General features: G+C 44.6%; 2 protein-coding genes and 1 long non-coding RNA gene across 3 annotated transcripts; 1 reads left to right on the forward strand and 2 right to left on the reverse strand.

The window, feature by feature from the left end:
* The first annotated feature begins 1,202 nt into the window (after positions 1–1,202).
* LOC140362722 (tubulin alpha-1B chain) lies at positions 1,203–4,079 on the forward strand. The gene is made up of 4 exons (XM_072448876.1): positions 1,203–1,348; positions 2,468–2,690; positions 2,771–2,919; positions 2,988–4,079. Exons 1-4 carry the CDS (start codon positions 1,346–1,348, stop codon positions 3,966–3,968), a joined length of 1,356 nt encoding a protein of 451 aa, XP_072304977.1. The 5' UTR covers positions 1,203–1,345; the 3' UTR covers positions 3,969–4,079.
* Positions 4,080–6,077: 1,998 nt separating this feature from the next.
* LOC140362395 (uncharacterized) lies at positions 6,078–8,361 on the reverse strand. The gene is made up of 4 exons (XR_011927083.1): positions 7,400–8,361; positions 7,105–7,233; positions 6,805–6,970; positions 6,078–6,705 (listed from the first exon to the last, which is right to left on the reverse strand). It is a non-coding gene; the product is annotated as an uncharacterized lncRNA (long non-coding RNA).
* A 1,929-nt stretch (positions 8,362–10,290) lies between these two features.
* Positions 10,291–21,006, reverse strand: pmelb (premelanosome protein b). Its single transcript, XM_072448645.1, has 11 exons — positions 20,895–21,006; positions 20,677–20,826; positions 20,372–20,500; positions 19,991–20,152; positions 18,615–18,920; positions 17,511–17,675; positions 16,265–16,390; positions 15,847–15,946; positions 12,923–13,128; positions 12,185–12,269; positions 10,291–10,578 (listed from the first exon to the last, which is right to left on the reverse strand). Exons 1-11 carry the CDS (start codon positions 21,004–21,006, stop codon positions 10,467–10,469), a joined length of 1,653 nt encoding a protein of 550 aa, XP_072304746.1. The 3' UTR covers positions 10,291–10,466.
* Between the last annotated feature and the right edge of the window lie 320 nt (positions 21,007–21,326).

Here is a 21,326-nt window from a genome sequence, read left to right on the forward strand (position 1 = left end):
AACTGAACAAGGAACCGGACGAAGAACAGGGAACCAGACCAAGAAATGAACAAGGAACCAAGAGATGAACAAGGAACCGGACCGAGAACGGAACAAGGAACCAGACCAAGAGATGAACAAGGAACCGGACCAAGAACTGAACACGGAACCGGACGAAGAACAGGGAACCGGACCAAGAGATGAACAAGGAACCAAGAGATGAACAAGGAACCGGACCGAGAATGGAACAAGGAACCAGTCCGAGAACTGAACAAGGAACCGGACCAAGAGATGAACAAGGAACCGGACCAAGAGCTGAACAAGGAACCGGACCGTGAGATGAACAGGGAACTGGACCAAAGCAGGACGCTTGTGAACCTAAGCACATCTAAAACATGACAAAAATAATATAAAATGTATTAGTTTGTTGATTATTTTGGCAGAAAGATAAATAATGTGTGGTTGGGTGTTGGACCAAGTCATCACCTTTTAAACCGTTGTCCCGGTAACATATGAAGTGGATTGAAAAAGTTTTTGTGCATTCTGACTTCTGGCCTGTAAAATGTTGGGCCTTGTTGCTCTTCCGGTTTCCCTCCGTGTCATATCATTGATTAAAAGCTGAAAATTATACGGTTTTATTATGAATTATTATCTTCACGTCAGTCCCACCATCTCACTACAGTATGATTTGTGAATAGCCCCGTCACAATAACAACATTATGATTATTACCGCCTCGAGACGGAACTGACGCAATAACTGAAGCCACAGAAGTATTTTCTAAACACTCAGCATCTTTGAGCTGCCAGTCTGAAAGCACCCATTTCACAGACACATCAGCACATTTTACAGTCTGAAGAACCAATCTGCTGAATATCACTCAAAGGTTGTGCAAATGAGATTCCAACCATTCAGCGCTTTAATTGTATCATCGTTCAGTAAAAGTATATACGCCATGTACCAAATATAAGTCATCTGAGGCTCTTCCTTCTGACTCGTCCCTCCCCCCACTCCTCATCATCTCACTGTCTGAAAACAACAATTACTAAATATCCACTGTAATTATGGTGCTGCACGTTACAATGTCAAAACGCGCGCACCAAAGGCTTTGAATGTGTCTTTATTAAACATGCTGTGCCCGGGTCTTCACGGGGACATCGCGCCCGTGCCTTTGCGCCTCTTCTCTCGGGTTTTTCCGCTGCGGCAGTGGCGCGGCGCACTCGCGTCTCCCGCTGGCCGCTTATAAAAGCGCATGCGCCGCCCTCGCGTTCACCAGTTGTTGCATCGACCCCGCCGGGTACACCACGCAACGCAAAACACGAACCTTTTTCCTCCGTTTTCTCCTCTCCTTAAGCCCCTAACGTAACCATGGTGAGTGCTTTTACGCATTTGGAGCTGCGCGTTTTCAGGTTTGCGCGCGTTTGCGGCTCGGACGCTCCAAACGCGCGTCGCGCCCGTGATTTGGGACCAGCCCGAGTCCCGCATCACGTCCTCCGCGCGCGTTTACGGCTCTCGCTTCGTTTTTAGATGATTAAAAACAAAAATTGGTGTCGTTGTGTTTGATGTGTGCGTGATGATCATGACGAGCACGCGCGTGGCACTGTGGGAGGATGAGAACAATGAATGAATGAATGAATGAACGCACTGGCGGCGCAAAGCGGAGAAAGCGCACAGAGAAATCAGTCTTTTGTACACAATTGCTTATGCTATTTGCCATTTTCAGGCTTTATTATTGCACATCTACAGGACTTGTGCACCTTACAACGCGTCTGAGGCCGGCTCGTGGCGGAAGGCGGGGCCTTTGGGTGGAGAGGGTGAAGCACAGATTGAAGACGCGTCTTTTATTTATGAGATGAAACAATAAATTGCATGTTTTATTGTATTCATCCCGCAGATCATCTATATTAGCATGCACCTTGGCGTAGTCAAATTAGTAAAACTCATTTGTTTTCGATTTCTTCATGTTTTAAACCATTTGAATAGCCTGCAGTGTTTGAATGAAAGCCACAATGAGCATTTGTGTCCGATAATGCCGCACACACACGCGGGTGGGTTTAAACGTGGCATTTCATTGAAGCTTATACGAGCAGGCAGCCGGAATGTTCTAGATTAGCTGCGTGAACGTGCGCGTGTGCAGGCGCGCGTGTGCACGTATGTAAATGAACTTCACATTTGCATCTTTGGGTGTTTGTGATGGGGAAAAGATGGAGGCGAAAAGGACTGGAAAAACACAAATGCGCAAACAAAAGAGGAGAGAGCAGAATGGAGCAGGTTGTTGTGCGGATGAGGATGAGGGGGGAGGATGAGTTCAGCGTGTCCCCTGCAAAGTGAAGGGCGGGGCCTCTGACGCACCACTGCCCCCCGCCGATAGGGGGAGCAGCTGACACGACCAATTAGACTATGACGTGTCGGAATGCAATTTCACATGCAGTACTTTTCCATTTGTACACGCTTCACCTGTTTAAGTAAATCTGCCTTCTCCGTTCACAGCGCGAGTGTATCTCCATCCACGTGGGCCAGGCCGGAGTGCAGATCGGTAATGCCTGCTGGGAGCTGTACTGCCTTGAGCATGGGATCCAGCCTGATGGACAGATGCCCAGTGACAAGACTCTGGGAGGAGGAGATGATTCCTTCAACACCTTCTTCAGCGAGACTGGGGCTGGGAAACACGTGCCCAGGGCCGTGTTTGTGGACCTGGAGCCCACTGTCATTGGTAAATGCAGTAAACTGCTGTTTGGAGCCTTAAGTGCATGAGCCCATGTGAATGATGTTTAACCTGACTGTGTTCCACAGACGAGGTGCGCACCGGCACATACAGGCAGCTGTTCCACCCCGAGCAGCTGATCACTGGGAAGGAGGACGCTGCAAACAACTACGCTCGTGGTCACTATACCATCGGCAAAGAGATCATTGACCTGGTGCTGGACAGGATCCGCAAACTGGTGCGAGCCGTCTGAAGGTGTGTGTGTGTGTCATTATGAGCTCCTCTTTAAACGGTGTGTCTCCACAGGCCGACCAGTGCACGGGGCTGCAGGGCTTCCTGGTGTTCCACAGCTTTGGAGGAGGCACCGGCTCTGGCTTCACCTCTCTGCTGATGGAGCGTCTCTCTGTCGACTACGGCAAGAAGTCCAAGCTGGAGTTCTCCATCTACCCCGCCCCTCAGGTGTCCACTGCTGTGGTGGAGCCCTACAACTCCATCCTGACCACCCACACCACCCTGGAGCACTCCGACTGCGCCTTCATGGTGGACAACGAGGCCATCTATGACATCTGTCGCAGGAACCTGGACATTGAGCGTCCCACATACACTAACCTCAACAGGCTCATCAGTCAGATCGTGTCCTCCATCACAGCCTCTCTGCGCTTTGATGGAGCCCTCAACGTGGATCTGACAGAGTTCCAGACCAACTTGGTGCCCTACCCTCGTATCCACTTCCCTCTGGCCACCTACGCCCCAGTCATCTCCGCTGAGAAGGCCTACCACGAGCAGCTCTCCGTGGCTGAGATCACAAACGCCTGCTTTGAACCAGCTAATCAGATGGTGAAATGTGACCCTCGTCACGGCAAATACATGGCCTGTTGTCTACTTTTCCGCGGAGACGTTGTGCCCAAAGACGTGAACGCCGCCATCGCCACCATCAAGACCAAACGCACCATCCAGTTCGTGGACTGGTGTCCCACTGGGTTCAAGGTGGGCATCAACTACCAGCCGCCCACTGTGGTCCCTGGAGGAGACCTGGCCAAGGTGCAGAGGGCCGTGTGCATGCTGAGCAACACCACTGCTATAGCAGAGGCCTGGGCTCGGCTGGACCACAAGTTTGACCTGATGTACGCCAAGAGGGCCTTTGTGCACTGGTACGTGGGAGAGGGCATGGAGGAGGGCGAGTTCTCTGAGGCCCGCGAGGACATGGCCGCTCTGGAGAAGGATTATGAAGAGGTGGGAGTCGATTCCATCGAGGGAGAAGGAGAGGAGGAGGGAGAGGAGTACTAAAGGGGACCATGTTCTCAAAGGTTTTCCAAACAAATGTTTATGTCATATTTGGTACCAAAATGAAATCTTAAATGTGTGTTTGGCCATTTGAAATAAACCTCCTGAAACAAATCAGTGGTGTTTGTCTTTATGGTTACATTTGTATTACTTTGTGCTTATTACATATTCATAACTTCACAATAATATATGGGCCGATATATAATTTGTTTCACTATAGTCGGTAACAAGCTCTCTTCAGGATCTGCTCTGACTTACGTTTTAAGATTATTCTTGGAGTTTTACATTAAAGTCAGACCAATTTATTTTCGGATAAACGTGTTTGAACTTATTTTATTGTCACATTTAACAAAGATTAGGTTTTGTGTTAACGTTCCTGGCCCTTTGCTTATGCTCCTGAACAACACGGACTCCTCAGTGTGAGACAAATACATTTTTATTATTGTGTCTTATGTCTTCCTCTGGCTCATGTTAGATGGTCCACGGTCTCCTCTGAGCTGCCTGGACTTATAATCATATAAAAAAATCAAACTATGTGTAAAAACAGCCCCCCACTAGTGCTATTTCTGTAGTCACATCACACAGATGGGAAAAGAAAATGCGAGTCAGGCTGCCCAATCTGAGAAATTTGATTCATATTCCCTGTGAAAAGATAAGGCCCAGTCCCACTGAAACTAGTCTGAAACTTGCTGTGCTAAATGCCAGATCCCTATGTAACAAATCACTCTTAATTCATAATTTTATTTCTTCTTATAATCTTGATTTTATGTTTTTAACTGAAACATGGCTTGACAAAAACACAGGAAATGTAGTTCTGATAGAATCTGCTCCACCTAACTTTAAGTTTGAATCTGAAACAAGAGAAAACAAAAAGGGGGTGGAGTCTGTGCAATCTTTAGAGATGAAATAATGACCCACAGGTTGTTCTTTTGGGGTGTTTTCATCATTTGAGTATGTATCCTTTAAAATGGAGCTAAAACATTCTCCATCCATTCTCTCCATTGTAGAAAAAGCTTCAGTTGTAGTCATCTGGACTCAGTTTGAAAAAATAGACGTTTCGACTCTCATCCAAGAGTCATTGTCAATAAAAGAATTTAGATCGAGAACTCCGATATTAATACTGTTCTGTGGTAAGACCCACCCATTGGGCGGAGCCTTCCTGAAGTAGAAAGAGTTGTTTGTTTCAACAGAAACTCCCCCCTTGTATCTACCGAGCTAGCCTATTCAGAATCTTAATGGGCTATTAGAATATTTTTAATTTTAATTAATAATTTTTCTACTATGGAACACGCCTGGACGAATGAGGGATTACACCGACACATTCTCTCCATTGTTTTATACAAGCCTTCCCAGCACTGCCAACGTTTTATTGATGATTTTACTGAGATGTTTCAGTCGTATGCACAGACTTTGATGGTTTGGTCATTACAGGTGATTTCAATGTGCATGTTAATATTTGTGACAGAAACGCTAAAGAGCTTGATGCTGTCCTTGAAACCTTCAGTCTTACTCAGCAAGTGAGAGGCCCCACCCACAGCAGAGTGGCCCCACCCACAGCAGAGGGCACACTCTAGATCTCATAATTACAAATAGGCCATTTGCCGAAGACAGAAAAGTGGCTAGAAAGTGGATTCCGTAGCAACATTATTGGGGATACTTTCTTTTGGTGTTTTCTTAAAGCTAAATACTTGAGGTAACATGAAAAAAAGTTCCACAAACCAAATCCCTGCAGTTTTTGAGAAATAGCCCGTTGAAGTTCGATAAATAGCGAAAATTAGCAAAAATTGGCACATGTGGCATTTTTACTGGCATTAAAACTCCAGATGCAGACAAGATAGAGATACCATTTTTTGTTTACACATCAAGGGGCAACTGGAGTTTGGATATATAAAACCTCAGACTGATCGGATTAATATTAAGCTTGGACCAGTAAGTGTAAAAAGTGAAAAATTTGCCATTTAGAAACAATTTTCGATTTTGACAATTTTCATCAAACCTGAATAACTTTTCACAAATCCATTAACAATACCAACACCAACAATACAAATGAAAAACTAATGATGAATTAAATATATAAAACTTTTAATAATGAAATATAATGACATTGCATTTGATACGATTACATACAGGTCTGAGGTCAACATTCATTTTAGAGCAATACTGTATTTACATTAATCTGTTTCACTATCTTCTGACATGACAGCTGCATCATTATCCTGAGGTTCGTTAGAACAGTTATTACATTGACAAAGGTCAGTTCAGACAAGTTGAGAAGACCTACAAGAACACCGATTTGACTCGCATTTGTTTGTGCGACACTTGCAGTTTATGACTTTCAGAACATCTCTTGGGGCTGGACTGCCAGACATCCAATTTATGGACAGTTCATTGTCCTTTATGTTCCAACCAATTAGTGATGGTGACGATGCAGATATGTGTTGATGTAGAGCCCTACGATGAATTGCAGCTTGATAGTTTGCTCGTAGTATGTGCTGCTTTTGTATTTAACTCATAATTGTCTTTACTGGATCGTCCAATTGTTGCATATTCAGGACTACTAATACTACCAACATCAGTCTCTGAAGATGACAACATCTCACTGTCAGAATGAAGCTGCTCAAATACATCACCAGCCTGAGGAGTTTCAACATACACAAAGTCGCTAGCATTTTGTTGACTTGGTCGATGAAATGATATCTGAGGGAAGTCAGCTTGTAGTCTTCTCTTCAATTGATAGCTCCTGGAATAGAAATAATTAAACATCTTGAAAATTGTTACGTTAGTGAATACAGATCAGTTGATACAAATATTGTGTTTGAAATGAGGTAGTCATAAATACATTATTGTATGATGATGCATCCAAAGCTTCGTGTGTTGCAACCATTTCTTTGAATATCCTCAATAGCTTTGTCATACGCATGACTTCTTGCTCTTCCAGAATATTTTTTGTGATCACACTATCACAAAAGAGCTTGTACGTATGTGCAAAGGGAATTCTGGTTTCACTGGAAAAAGATACATTTTTCATTGCAAATTATATGGTAAATTAAAATCATTTCTAGAGTAACTTTATTTAGTTTCAACCATTTCTAGGCCTAACAAGAGATATATTTTCTATTAATATCATATCTTAATTTACCTTGCGCTCTCATCTTGTGTTTTTTTTTTTGGTGAACAGGAACCGTGTGTACTTGTTAGAGCTGCTGTGATGGTGTCTTGCCTCTATTGCCACACAGTCCTTATCCCGGATGTGCCTCTCGCAGACGTCCTGAAGGAAAATCACAACCACAAACAATTAGCGAGACAAATGATAGATATGTAAAGTGCATTTTTATTATACAGAAAGAGTGAAATTGAATGATTATACCAAAGGCTGTTCTATATGTATGTGGTATTTTGGGGGATTGTGAACTATAATTTAAGCCTATACATACCGCATGATTCTGTTTCAGCCTTTGCCAATTTATCCTTCACTCTTTTTTGGTTAACTGTAATGTAGAGGTCTTTCTTCTTGCATATCAAGTAGACTTGTGGGAGGAGCCTGGGATCGGGGTGCGATAATCTCTGTCTTTGACCGGAGTCTTTTCGGGGATGATACGTCTCCAATTTTAGTGGATTCTAGGGAAACAAAACAAATGAGCATCGGCATACAACAACTACTGAGGATAGGAACATGATAAAAAAGGCCTGAAACTGTTCTGAACCCGGACTACACCAGGACACCGGCTCAGGTACAAAAGAAGCAGGGGTTCCAGGAAGGTGGACAGTGGATAACCTTTGCATTAATTCAATTCACAAGTCTTGCCGTCTTTGTCCTAGTGTGAAACCAAACGGGGCCTGGCCTTGGACATGTAAATTTCCAGGCAAGGAGGGGTTGTGTCAAGGTGTGACTTTGTATGTTAAAACTAAATCGAATAGAAATAGTATTTAATTGAAAATTTAAAAAGGCAAAGGGCCAGATTATATTTTTTTCCACAACACCGGTCTACACCAGGACTACACCAGGACTAAACCAGGACTACACCAGGACTACACCAGGACTACACAAGGACTAAACCAGGACTACAACATTTCTCCAAAAACAATTATTCCTACAAAAATGATCAAAGTTGCTTCAAGATTTTCGGGTGACTTTTTCTGGCGTTCTTTGGCATAGTACAGTTGCCGTTTGTCTGTAAACCGTTTGTAACACGAGGAGTGGAAACTCTCCAAAGTTTCGAGCTCGGTGTATTGCAGATCCAAACACTTCAGCACGGGTTGTACAGCGCGCGCTTCTCTCTCGTCGAGCGATAACCCTCTTTCACAATCATCCGAAATGTGTCCCATCTGACTTTAGTCATAACGCATGTCTGTTCGGTGCAATTTTCTACAATGTGCATACAACAGGCAGGTTTTTCTGAAGATACATGGCGCCACTTTCGCGGATTCGACGCGATGTTTGTTGATAAACAGACCAGATCACTAAGTTTACATCCAAGAAGCGCTGTTCTGATTGGTTCAGACTTGCTCCGCGCCTCTTCACTCGTCCTTAACAGACGAAAAATAGTTCCACCTTCAATTAGAAAGTACGCGAAAACTGCAGGAATTTCCCGTGTTGAAACTCGAGGTTAGATTTATTAGTTCATAACGTTTTTTATAGTGGAGACATTTTCTATCCCCCATCCAGTTGTAGCGGTGATTCACTCTACAGAGTCTGGCGTATGGCCTAAAAGGGGGTAAATATTTCAAATGACAATGTGGTCGATGCTGATCTGTCTGATCATTTCTGTGTCTGTTTTTCCCAAACCACCGGCTGGTCCTGCAGTTGTTCAGAGGCTGGTCCTGCAGCTGTTCAGAGGAGACACATAAACTATGGCTATGGTGCACTAATTATGGAAATGATAAAGTTTGAAAATGTGTCATGTTCTAATGTAAATTACTTGTTGAACTCTGTTACATCTAGTGTTTTGAATGATCTGGACACCATTAACCCTCTGAAGGCATTTTTAATTTTGTTTTTAAATAAGCAGAAGGCGCCATGGAGAAATGATGATTCGGTCAGGGCACAGAAAAGGTAGTGCCGCCGGGCCGAATGGAAATGGGGCAAGTCAAAGCTCCAGGTTCAAAAAGAGATTTACAAAGAGAAGTTGAACATGTACAACCTGATTTTATGTAGAACTAGCTATTTTTCTGAAATAATTGGAAGCTGCAGTAACAACTTGCGTGTCCTGTTTGTCACAGTAACAGATTAACAAACCCTCCAGCTCAGCTGCCGTTAGAACTCATTTCCACATCCAAGTGTACTGAGTTTGCATTATTCTTTAATGACAAAGTTCAGGGCGTAAACAATGCTATAAATCCCACAATGCAAAAAATAACCCTAAAACCATGGCCTAGCACCAAAGTACATCTCGGACATGTTAGTGACATATGAACCATCTCGGACTCTGAGGACCTCAGGGACCGGCCTCCTGCTGGTGCCAGAGTCAGGACTAAACATGGACCGGCCTCCTGCTGGTGCCAGAGTCAGGACTAAACATGGACCGGCCTCTTGCTGGTGCCAGAGTCAGGACTAAACATGGACCGGCCTCCTGCTGGTGCCAGAGTCAGGACTAAACATGGACCGGCCTCCTGCTGGTGCCAGAGTCAGAACTAAACATGGACCGGCCTCCTGCTGGTGCCAGAGTCAGGACTAAACATGGACCGGACTCCTGCTGGTGCCAGAGTCAGAACTAAACATGGACCGGCCTCCTGCTGGTGCCAGAGTCAGGACTAAACATGGACCGGCCTCCTGCTGGTGCCAGAGTCAGGACTAAACATGGACCGGACTCCTGCTGGTGCCAGAGTCAGGACATATGACCGAAATTAAACCTTTTTGTGATTTCAATGCATTTTTTCCTGTCGTGTGAAGCTCTTTGAATTGTCTTGTGTATGAATTGTGCTCTACAAACTTGAAACTTGAGAGCCGCTTTCTCCAGTTCAAGTGGCAACAAGTCATTTTAAAACTACTATTACTTTAAATTCAGTAAAGAATAAAAAGATTAATAAGAAAGAAAAGAAAGACAGGTCCGCTCGGCTGCAGGACGTGTTCAGACGTCTTCATCCGTGTTATTGTGCCTTTAAACGCACTGTTTCTGCCACAGGAGAGCGTCTTCTTCGAATCAATCACTTTAATTAACTTTCCTCTTGAATGTATGAATGCTGTGCCCTTGTGCCCTTGAGCTTCTCAAACTCTTTTTTCCAATGTCTTTTTTTATTCTGCAAAAGGCAAATAAACTGATCTGGAATAAATGGTATTTGAGTTCAAACCCGATGAACAAACTCACAAACTCACAAACACGACAAACATGACGCACTATTACTTTATTAATCAACCTGAAACACCAACAATGTGAGCGTTGCCATGACGAGCGACCTGGACCGATGTGAATATTGTAAATACAAACTCTGATGTAGAAAAAAAAAGTGTATAAAAATACCACACACAAAAAAAAAACATTGTAGATTAGAAAAAGCAGGCGATCACGGCGTCTCCGGCAGCAGGGGGCGCTTGTCCAAAAGGGATTTCTCATACTCCGGGAATCTGAAGCGATGCATTGTGGGATCCTGCTGCCACACGGACTTCACCACCAGCCTGGGGACGGAGAGAATACGGATAATATAATACATCCATGGAGAGAACAAGCAGATTAAAGACATTTACCACTGATAGTTATTGATACTGATATTGTATTTTTATTATTTTTTTCATAATTACTGTCGATCTCTAGACCTTTTTTTTTAACAAAGACTTTTTAGATCAAAATGTCAAAAAATAATAAATCTTTTCTGCTTTTCATCTACAATAAACGTCATTTGTAAGTCACCGCATTTCAACCTTTATTTGGTTAAGAATGTAGTAAAATTAAATATTTTTATTAATAAAATAAAATAAATATAATTGTTATTCAGAGCCAAAAATCTCAATGAAGTTTCACTGGACAGATCAAAACAACAGGGTTTGCAAGTTTTTGTGCAGAGAAAGACGATATTCATTTTCATTTTTTCGTGTAGGAAATGGCGGTACTTCAAAAATGGCCGCCGTTGCGTCCGTCACAATACAGCGAGAGAAATCCGAAGCTGTTCATTTGTCAATAACTCTTTCAATCTTTAAAGTTTTCTCTTTCACTTTTGTCCATCGGTTTTACCTTTTCCTGGTCAAAACCTGCACAGCGTGAACAATCGGAACAAAATCAGACTACGCTCATCGGATGGAACTGTTTACATGGCATTTCTATAACCTGATAACTCTATAATCTGATAACTCTGTAACCTGATAACTGTATAATCCAATAACTCTATTATCTGATCACTCTATAACCTGATAACTCTATAATCCGATAACTCTTTAATCTGATCACTCTATAACCTGATAACTCTATAATCTGATAACTCTATAATCTGATAACTCTATAATCTGATAACTCTATAACCTGATAACTCTATAACCTGATAACTCTATAATCTGATAACTCTATAATCTGATAACTCTATAACCTGATAACTGTATAATCCAATAACTCTATTATCTGATAACTCTATAACCTGATAACTCTATAATCGATAACTCTTTAATCTGATCACTCTATAACCTGATAACTCTATAATCTGATAACTCTATAATCTGATAACTCTATAATCTGATAACTGTATAATCCAATAACTCTATTATCTGATAACTCTATAACCTGATAACTCTATAATCCGATAACTCTATAATCTGATCACTCTATAATCCGATAACTATTTCTGATAACTCTTGTCTAATAACTCTATAATCCGATAACTCTATAACCTGATAACTTTATAATCCGATAACTCAAAAATCTGATAACTCTATAATCTGATAACTCTATAATCTGATAACTCTAAAATATTATAACTCTATAATCTGATAACTCTATAACCTGATAACTCTAAAATCTGATAGCTCTATCTGATAACTCTATCTGAAAACTCTATAATCTGATAACTCTATAACCTGGATTGAGTTAATTCTTGGTCAGATCTGGCATGGCAGAGGTGTAGCGGCGATCTCAGGCCTGGAACAGTCTTTTCTTACGAGACATTGACAGTAAATGAACCTAATTCTGCTTCTGTGATCTTTAATAATCCACTCAAACGTGCCTCGGTTGGACTTCACAAAAACACAACAAAATGTCCAAAGACTTCGTCCGGTTTTCAGTGGCGTTGAATCTCACCTGATGGAATACACCACTAACGCCACGACCATAAAAACTACAAACGCGCCCAAGGTCAGAACGAGGACGCCGGCCAGGGGAGAACCTGAAAGAGAAACACAACATTCAAGATTATTCTCCACAATGAAAAGGTGTCACTTTTCTGGGTCTGCTCGTCTCCTGGAAACTTATAGATCTTTCATTTATTCCATAATATTTTTAGAAGCAAATATACTTTATTTTATGTTAAACTATTATATTTCACTTCTAAACAATTTGTCCCACCATTTGTTGTAAAGTTTGTAATTGTACTTCCTGGTTGGACGTGAGCACAGATATGACACAGGTGGAGGTATTTCCACAGCTGTTACCTAGCAACCAGACTGTAAACAAGAGCCGAACTCCACATAAATGACACAACAGTTCTGATCTGACACACAATAATACCATAAAACACCTTTATTTAGTCTAACCATTTTTAAACTTTCAGAAAAGTGTGTCAGGTGTCGCACACTGATGACGTCACAGAGGGATTCAGCTCGACTTCCTGTCATACTTCCTGTTATTTTTCAAAATGTCTTCACAAACTACAACTAAACAAGTCAAACTTTGATAAATATTTAGCACAGGTTTTACACCACCAAACTAAGTCAGAATTAAAAAAATAAGAGAAACTTAATTGGACTTTAACATTCTGAAGTTGAGTGATTGTGTTTGTTTGTTTGTTTGTTTGTTTGTGTGTGTGTGTTTGTCTCTTACCCATGTCGATGTTGAACTTGGCGGAGGCGTGGGCCAGGCTGACCTCGTTGGCCATGGACACGTTGACGCAGTGAAGGCCGGACGTGTCGAGGAAGTGTCTGAGCACCAGGTGGCACTGTCTTGACGGCTCCATCACGTTGCACACCGAGTGCAGGGGCCTCAGGCAGTTGGCGTCCATGATCACGCTGCACACCTCCTTCGGAAAGCTTCACAGACACACGGGAGGCGGCTGTTACAGTGGCACAAATGTCTCGTGCAAGTTCAGATGGAAAATGCACTTAAATAACACAAAAAACAAAGAGTTGAACACGGCAACAAAGTAAACAAACAAACAAATCTCGTATTTTTCTGCCATGACCGGATTACCGGTCCAACTTCAACCAAAATACACATTTCTAAACTAATCCCAGCCTAATCTTGTAAAATATTAAGTCAAAGATAAACACTCGCAAGCAGAGCCACCGATTCAAGATGGCGGCTGTGTGACATCACTAGGGGAAAACACTGCAATGCAAAAAGAGACTTGGGTTTCAAGCAACAGTGAAATTAAACTCGAAATATTCTCTTTTGACTGGGAAAAGTCCTCACTAAATCCTTAACATCAGGGAAGACCTCAATGCATCATGTATCAGCCCTTTAATGGGCCATCAGCCTCCTATTGTCCCTGGCTCACTCTCCTCTCTGTGTAACATTAGCATCCGAATGCTCTGGGCGTCTAAGATTGCCTCTTTAACTCTTTCTCTTTATCTTTTGTCCTGCTCAGAATCTTCTCCTCACTGTCTTTGATAGAGTGGTTTGTGTCTTTAAGATGAAGATGCACGGCGGTCTGTGGTCCTGAACTCCAGTGTCTGACGTGCTGAGAAAGCCTCTTGTGCAGTTGCTCTTTAGTCTCACTATGTGGCGCTCTTTACAATTTTCTTCACTGCATTGGACAGAATAAACTACATTGCTCTGTTTTTGTGTCTGCATCTTGTCCTTAGGATGAACCAGTTTTGTGTGTCCCTCTGTGATGTGGCCCTCTGTGATGTGGCCCTCAGTGATGTGGCCCTCTGTGATGTGGCCCTCAGTGATGTGGCCCTCAGTGATGTGGCCCTCAGTGATGTCTCAGCGATGTGGCCCTCAGTGATGTGGCCCTCTGTGATGTGGCCCTCTGCGATGTGGCCCTCTGTGATGTGGCCCTCAGTGATGTGGCCCTCAGTGATGTGGCCCTCAGCGATGTGGCCCTCAGCGATGTGGCCCTCAGTGATATGGCCCTCAGTGATGTGGCCCTCAGTGATGTGGCCCTCAGTGATGTCTCAGCGATGTGGCCCTCAGTGATGTCGCCCTCTGTGATGTGGCCCTCAGCGATGTGGTCCTCAGCGATGTGGCCCTCTGTGATGTGGCCCTCAGTGATGTCTCAGTGATATGGCCCTCTGTGATGTCTCAGTGATATGGCCCTTTGTGATGTGGCCCTCTGTGATGTCTCAGTGATGTGGCCCACAGTGATGTGTCCCTCTGTGATGTGGCCTTCAGTGATGTCTCAGTGATGTGGCCCTCAGTGATGCGGCCCTCAGTGATGTCTCAGTGATGCGGCTCTCAGTGATGTGGCCCTCAGTGATGCGGCCCTCAGTGATGTGGTCCTCTGTGATGTGGCCTTCAGTGATGTCTCAGTGATGTGGCCCTCTGTGATGTCTCAGTGATGTGGCCCTCAGTGATGTCTCAGTGATGTGGCCCTCTGTGATGTCTCAGTGATGTGGCCCACAGTGATGTATCCCTCTGTGATGTGACCCTCAGTGATGTCTCAGTGATGTGGCCCTCAGTGATGCGGCCCTCAGTGATGTCTCAGTGATGCGGCTCTCAGTGATGTGGCCCTCAGTGATGCGGCCCTCAGTGATGTGGTCCTCTGTGATGTGGCCCTCAGTGATGTCTCAGTGATGTGGCCCTCAGTGATGTGTCCCTCTGTGATGTGGCCCTCAGTGATGTCTCAGTGATGCGGCTCTCAGCGATGTGGCCCTCTGTGATGTGGCCCTCAGTGATGTCTCAGTGATATGGCCCTCTGTGATGTCTCAGTGATATGGCCCTTTGTGATGTGGCCCTCAGTGATGTCTCAGTGATGTGGCCCTCTGTGATGTCTCAGTGATGTGGCCCACAGTGATGTGTCCCTCTGTGATGTGGCCTTCAGTGATGTCTCAGTGATGTGGCCCTCAGTGATGCGGCCCTCAGTGATGTCTCAGTGATGCGGCTCTCAGTGATGTGGCCCTCAGTGATGCGGCCCTCAGTGATGTGGTCCTCTGTGATGTGGCCTTCAGTGATGTCTCAGTGATGTGGCCCTCTGTGATGTCTCAGTGATGTGGCCCTCAGTGATGTCTCAGTGATGTGGCCCTCTGTGATGTCTCAGTGATGTGGCCCACAGTGATGTATCCCTCTGTGATGTGACCCTCAGTGATGTCTCAGTGATGTGGCCCTCAGTGATGCGGCCCTCAGTGATGTCTCAGTGATGCGGCTCTCAGTGATGTGGCCCTCAGTGATGCGGCCCTCAGTGATGTGGTCCTCTGTGATGTGGCCCTCAGTGATGTCTCAGTGATGTGGCCCTCAGTGATGTGTCCCTCTGTGATGTGGCCCTCAGTGATGTCTCAGTGATGCGGCTCTCAGTGATGTGGACCTCAGTGATGCGGCCCTCTGTGATGTGGCCCTCTGTGATGTGGCCCTCAGTGATGTGGCCCTCAGTGATGTGGCCCTCAGTGATGTGGTCCTCAGTGATGTGGCCCTCTGTGATGCGGCTCTCAGTGATGCGGCTCTCAGTGATGTGGCCCTCAGTGATGTTTCAGTGATGTGGCCCTTTGTGATGCGGCTCTCAGTGATGTGGCCCTCAGTGATGTGGCCCTCAGTGATGTGGCCCTCAGTGATGTGGCCCTCAGTGATGTGGCCCTCAGTGCTGTATTTACCTGCCCTGACAGGTGACCGTGATGTCCAACACGTTTGTGTCCATTTCTGATGACATCACAGCGTTCTCCATCTGCACAATCTCCACTTTGTCAATGGCCTCTGGAAACAGAGGATTATTATAATCTGTTCTTTTAAAAGGAGAACGGCTTTAATAACAGAAGAAGACGAGACGTTCTCCTGTTGTAGACGCCATTTTGAGGACAGCTTCACTGCGTAACTTTTCTGGTTGAAGATGTCAGTTATTTGCCTGGAAAGTTCCAGAGTCTGGCATTAAACTTAACCATAGAGTCAAACAGGTGACAGTAACACCTCAGATCTGTGGAGCGGTGCCTTCGCTCACAATAAGAATGTGTGACTTTCAAGCATCGCAACCAGAAATGTTACACTGTGCAGCTTTAATGAACGTTCTCCACAGACCGAACACTTCGATGCCGGTGCAGAAGGATCCGTAGCGGTAGATGACGCAGTCGCCGTTGTCATGGGGAAGTTTGTCCGCAGAGGCGAGAACGGTCACTTTTCCACTCAGAGTCGCGGCTCCATCTGCTCTTCCATCTGCTCCGTCTGCTCCGTCTGCTCTTCCGTCTGCTCTTCTGTCTGCTCCGTCTGCTCTTCCGTCTGCTCTTCTGTCTGCTCCGTCTGCTCTTCCGTCTGCTCTTCTGTCTGCTCCGTCTGCTCTTCCGTCTGCTCTTCCGTCTGCTCTTCCGTCTGCTCTTCCGTCTGCTCTTCCGTCTGCTCCGTCTGCTCCGTCTGCTCCATCTGCTCCGTCTGCTGCTGCAGAGACACAGGTAACATTAAAAAGTCAGATTAAACTCACAACATGCTTGACCTTTTCTGCTGTTTTGAATAATAAACCTTTGACATAATTCGTAGACAAACATTGTGGTCGCCTAAACGACTAAAGCTCTTCAGCGCTGAAAATGAGACACAGCACCGCCACTGACCTGAACATGAACTGAACATTATTTACTATATCATATCTATAGACTACCATTAAAGGAATAAAAGAGGATTTTTGGTGCGCAATCTGAGTCTCATTTTCTCATGTAGCTCTCCCACATGTCAATCATTCCCTGTGTGCTACTGCACACCTGCAGCCTCGTTCCCATAGCAGCACGTTTCCCTGGTTACACATGTTTGGTTGATATGTCGGTGTGTGTTTAGAGAGTTCCTTCAGTTACAGTACAAACATGACACAGAGAAAGACTGTGTTTGAGCTCAGAAGAGACGGAAATCTGTGGAAACGAGAGATGATGCTGTAGCTGCTCATGTTGGAAACAACAGGAGGGTGGGGGGTGAGTGTGCGCATGTGCATTTAAAAAAAAGGGACTAACAGTCGCTTGAGTTCTCAAATCGGCAAAAAATCCTCTATTATTCCATTTATCAAAACTATGTGCATTTCTTGTTTTTGACTAGTTTTAAAAAAGAGACAGCAAATCCAACTTCCTTGAGCTTTAACCATTTTTAAACGGTTTTAACCAAAATAGAGCGAATGAATGAATAATGCATGAAATTGTAGAATTGTAGAATATTGCTTATGAAAACGATTAATTGACCAACTGTGACTCAAGTTGATTTGATTAAATAGAGATATGTTGTTCGTAAAAATATGATACTGGCTCCGTTGTGTATTGTGTCATTTAAAGCCGTCTTTGTGCAGTTTGACCTTGGGTCCCGGGAGCGTGGGCCTCAGCATTTCTAGTTTCCTGTGTGATTGGAGCAGACGAAGCTTCATACTCAGAGTTGTCTTCCTCTGCGTCCGACGGAGCTGAGTTTGACCGAGAGGATCTGGACACGACCACAGGAACCGCAGACACCACAACAGTTTTCTCTGAACACACAAGGTCCAGCTCTCATGTTATCAGAAGAACATGGCACAGAATCGACAAAAATACAACCGTAATAATACAATATACTAATGTAAAGAGTCAGAGCGTTTGACTCGCTGTAGAAGAAGACGTCAGTGGATTGTGGTCACTGTTTTAAGCTCAAAACGCTGTGTGTTTTATTACAATCAGACAGAGAAATGATTCTAATGAGGAAGTGACACACAAATGTGATATACGGCGATCTGCAGTTTAGAACCTGCAGCAGTGAAATGAGACTTTCTTGGCCCGACCTGACCCCTGCACCATCACCCTGTCCATATTTATGTGTAAATATCTCATATATATATATACATATCCCGTATGTGGACAAGGGCTTCTTTCTTCGTAAATTTCGTTAGCGTGGCTGATTCAGGAGCGCTCCATAGCCCGAAAGTATAATGGTTTATTCAAATCGTCGACTATTCAAGTAATCATGTTTATTGTACACTGAAACTTATTTTTTTTAATGAAAGGAAAAAAAAAGGTTGAAATATGGTGACAGACAGCTTCCAGACAGAGAACATTTATAAATAAAATGCATTATTCAGGGAAAATCACAACTTTTCGTACGTCTTTTCAACAATTACGATGATCAAAACACTGTATTTTCCGGACTATAAGTCGCACCTTTTATCATAGTTTTGGCCGGGGTTATACACTTATACTCTAGAGCGACTTATATGTGATATTATTTGTTATTTTCACACTTGCAACTGCATTTCATACTCCAGTGTGACTTATATATGTTTCTTTTCTATTATGCATTTTTTGGCTGGTGCGACTTATAATCCGGATAATACGGTACTATTATTAGTACTTTTTACCATCGACTAGTCACGATTGGTTGACTAATCTTACATAAAACAGTGGGTGAAAGGCGTAACAGCAGTACATTCGCAGACCTGTGGGGGCACTTGTGGGCGTGGCGGCGGGCTCGCAGCTCTTGTCCGGGATCACGGCCTGGATCACGACCTGGGGCTTGAACGAGCCCGAGCTGACGTAGGTGTGCGTGACGGTTCGCTCTCTGGAGATCAGGGCCCCGCTCTCGTCCCCAAAGTCCCAGTTGAAGGTGACGTCGGCGGGCCCCAGGTACGCGCTGGGGTCGTGGAGCGTCACAGTGAACGCGATAGCCCGGTTCTGGACGAAGCGCAGGTCTGCGGCCGCAATGTCGTTGACCTGGTCCAACGAGACGGAGAACGGGATCTGGTCTGGAGGCGGAGCAAAAGAGATGATGATTTACAAAACATCTCATTTATTTATTATTTTATTTATATGCACATGATGATCTCGATGGTACGGAGCACAAACAACTCATTTGATGTTTTTCAGTCAGGTTTTAGACCTCATCACAGCACTGAGTCTGCTGTTGCCAAGGTGACAAATGACCTCCTCCTGAACACTGACACGGGCAAAGCCTCAGTCTTAATTCTGTTAGATCTGAGTGCTGCTTTTGACACTGTCCATCATGGGATCCTCTTACAGAGACTAGAGGACTGGGTGGGCATCACTGGCCCCGCCCTAAACTGGTTAAGGTCCTATCTGGAAGACAGGAAGTACTTTGTGTCTCAGACCACATGCCCCTGACCTGTGGGGTGCCCCAAGGGTCAGTCCTGGGACCCCTTCTGTTCATCCTCTACATGCTGCCATTAGATCAGCTGATACGCAGTGAAAATGTGTCCTATCACAATGATGCAGACAAGTCAGATCTATGTATCACTGTCGGCAGGTGAATATGGACCAGTGGATTCACTCTGTCACTGCATCCAACAGATCAGTGTGTGGACCGGCCTCCTGCTGGTGCCAGAGGGCCTCCTTCTGGTGCAACAGATCAGTGTGTGGATGCAAAACAACTTTCTCCAGCTGAACTCAGACAAGACTGAAATCATCGTTTTTGTCCCACAGAAACAAAGAGAAAGTGTTAGCGGTCACCTCCAGAGTCTCGCTCTAAAACCTACAAACCAAGTTAGAAATCTGGGGGTAATAATGGACTCAGACTTGAACTATAACAGCCACATCAAATTAATAACATCAGCAGCTTTTTACCATCTAAAAACATTGCCAAAATTAAAAAATATAGTGTCTAAACCAGATTTGGAGAGATTTATCCATGGACCAGCCTGAGTTTAAAGTCCTTTCAAGTTGCAAAACATGGACTTAAGTTCTACTCCATGTGTCTTTGTAGTACAGGCCTCAGAACAGAACCAGGACTGAACCTGGACTAAACCAGGTTTAGACCAGGCCAGAGCTGTTACGGCGCTTGAACATGAGCCAAACTGACCGGTGATGGAGAACTGTGAGGAGGCGTAGCCCAGAGGAATGAACTTCTGCCTCCCTCTGTAGTGATAGATCACGATGTCCACGACGTACGACCCGAGCGCGACGCCATCGGTGTCAATGGTCAGAGAAGAACACGGTCCATCTGAGACCTGCCAGTACTGACCTGAAAACACAAGGTTAGACCAGGACCGGGCCAGGACCAGGACCAGGACCAGGACCAGGACCAGCACCAGCACCAGGACCAGGACCAGGACCAGGACCAGGACTGAAGACTTTGCAGAGGGCTCGGGACAGACTCCTGTTTAAATCTCATAACATCACGATCTCACATAGACCTCATCATTTCTCCTCCTCCTCAGAGAAAAGAGGGGGAGCGACGTACCCCAGGTTTTCCACACAAACACATATTGTGGCTTCTTGTCGTCTCTTATTGGAGTTCCATCGGGGAAAAGCAGCTCCTCGTCCGAGTTCTCACGAGGAAACACCGGCTCAGAGGCAAAGTGCTCGGTTCCTGTCGGAGGAAAGAAAGTGATTTTTATTCATACACAATGACTCCCACAAACTCTGAAGCAAAGTGTAATATAACTGACAAAGCAGAGCGACCATCTACAATCACGGATATCAATATGGAGTTAAAAGATGATCAGAGCAAATGACTTCTAGCAGGATCCTGTAGAGTGTTATTACCGTTGTGTTCTCCGTCCTGAGCCCACACCACGTCTCCTGCAGGGGGCAGCACTCTCTGACCGTGAGGAAACTGAAGGTCGATGGTGAAGGTCACTTTAGCTCCGGTCAGAGTCGGAGAGTCATTTGCAACATTGAACGTAACTTTTCCACCTGCGTCAAACCAGAAGTGTTAAAAAAATATCCAGAAGTGTTTATTCGACGCAAGAGTTTATTTTGACCTTTCCAGGAGTCATGGAAACGCGAGTCTCCTTCTCTCCAGATTGGGAACGTCTTTGTGTTCCACGAACGGAACCGAGTGAAACGGCTTCTGGGCTCTGCAACACAATACATCACGTTCTTTAAAGGTGCCATAACATGCTTTTTTCCCGATTCGTAGTCTATCCTAAGTGTATAATTGATAATAATAAGGGTTGTGCAACACCCTTAACATAATAGTTAAGAAATATCACCCAGACCTTGGACCCCCTCACCAACCCGGAAATGCAGACGGCTTGGTTTGATATTCGCCCCAACCCTTGAGTATATATAGAGAATAATGACGCGTGCTTGCCCTTATGACGCGGTCTTGCCCCACCGCCCGTCAGTTTGGAGATTGGAGGAAAGGAGATAGTCTGTAATATAGCTAAAAACTGCGGGAATCAATCAAAAAA

Source organism: Eucyclogobius newberryi, unplaced genomic scaffold, assembly GCF_026437365.1.
Source record: "Eucyclogobius newberryi isolate DKJ021-1_F unplaced genomic scaffold, fEucNew1.0.hap1 SCAF_17, whole genome shotgun sequence".
In the NCBI taxonomy this organism is placed as follows: Eukaryota; Metazoa; Chordata; class Actinopteri; order Gobiiformes; family Gobiidae; genus Eucyclogobius; species Eucyclogobius newberryi.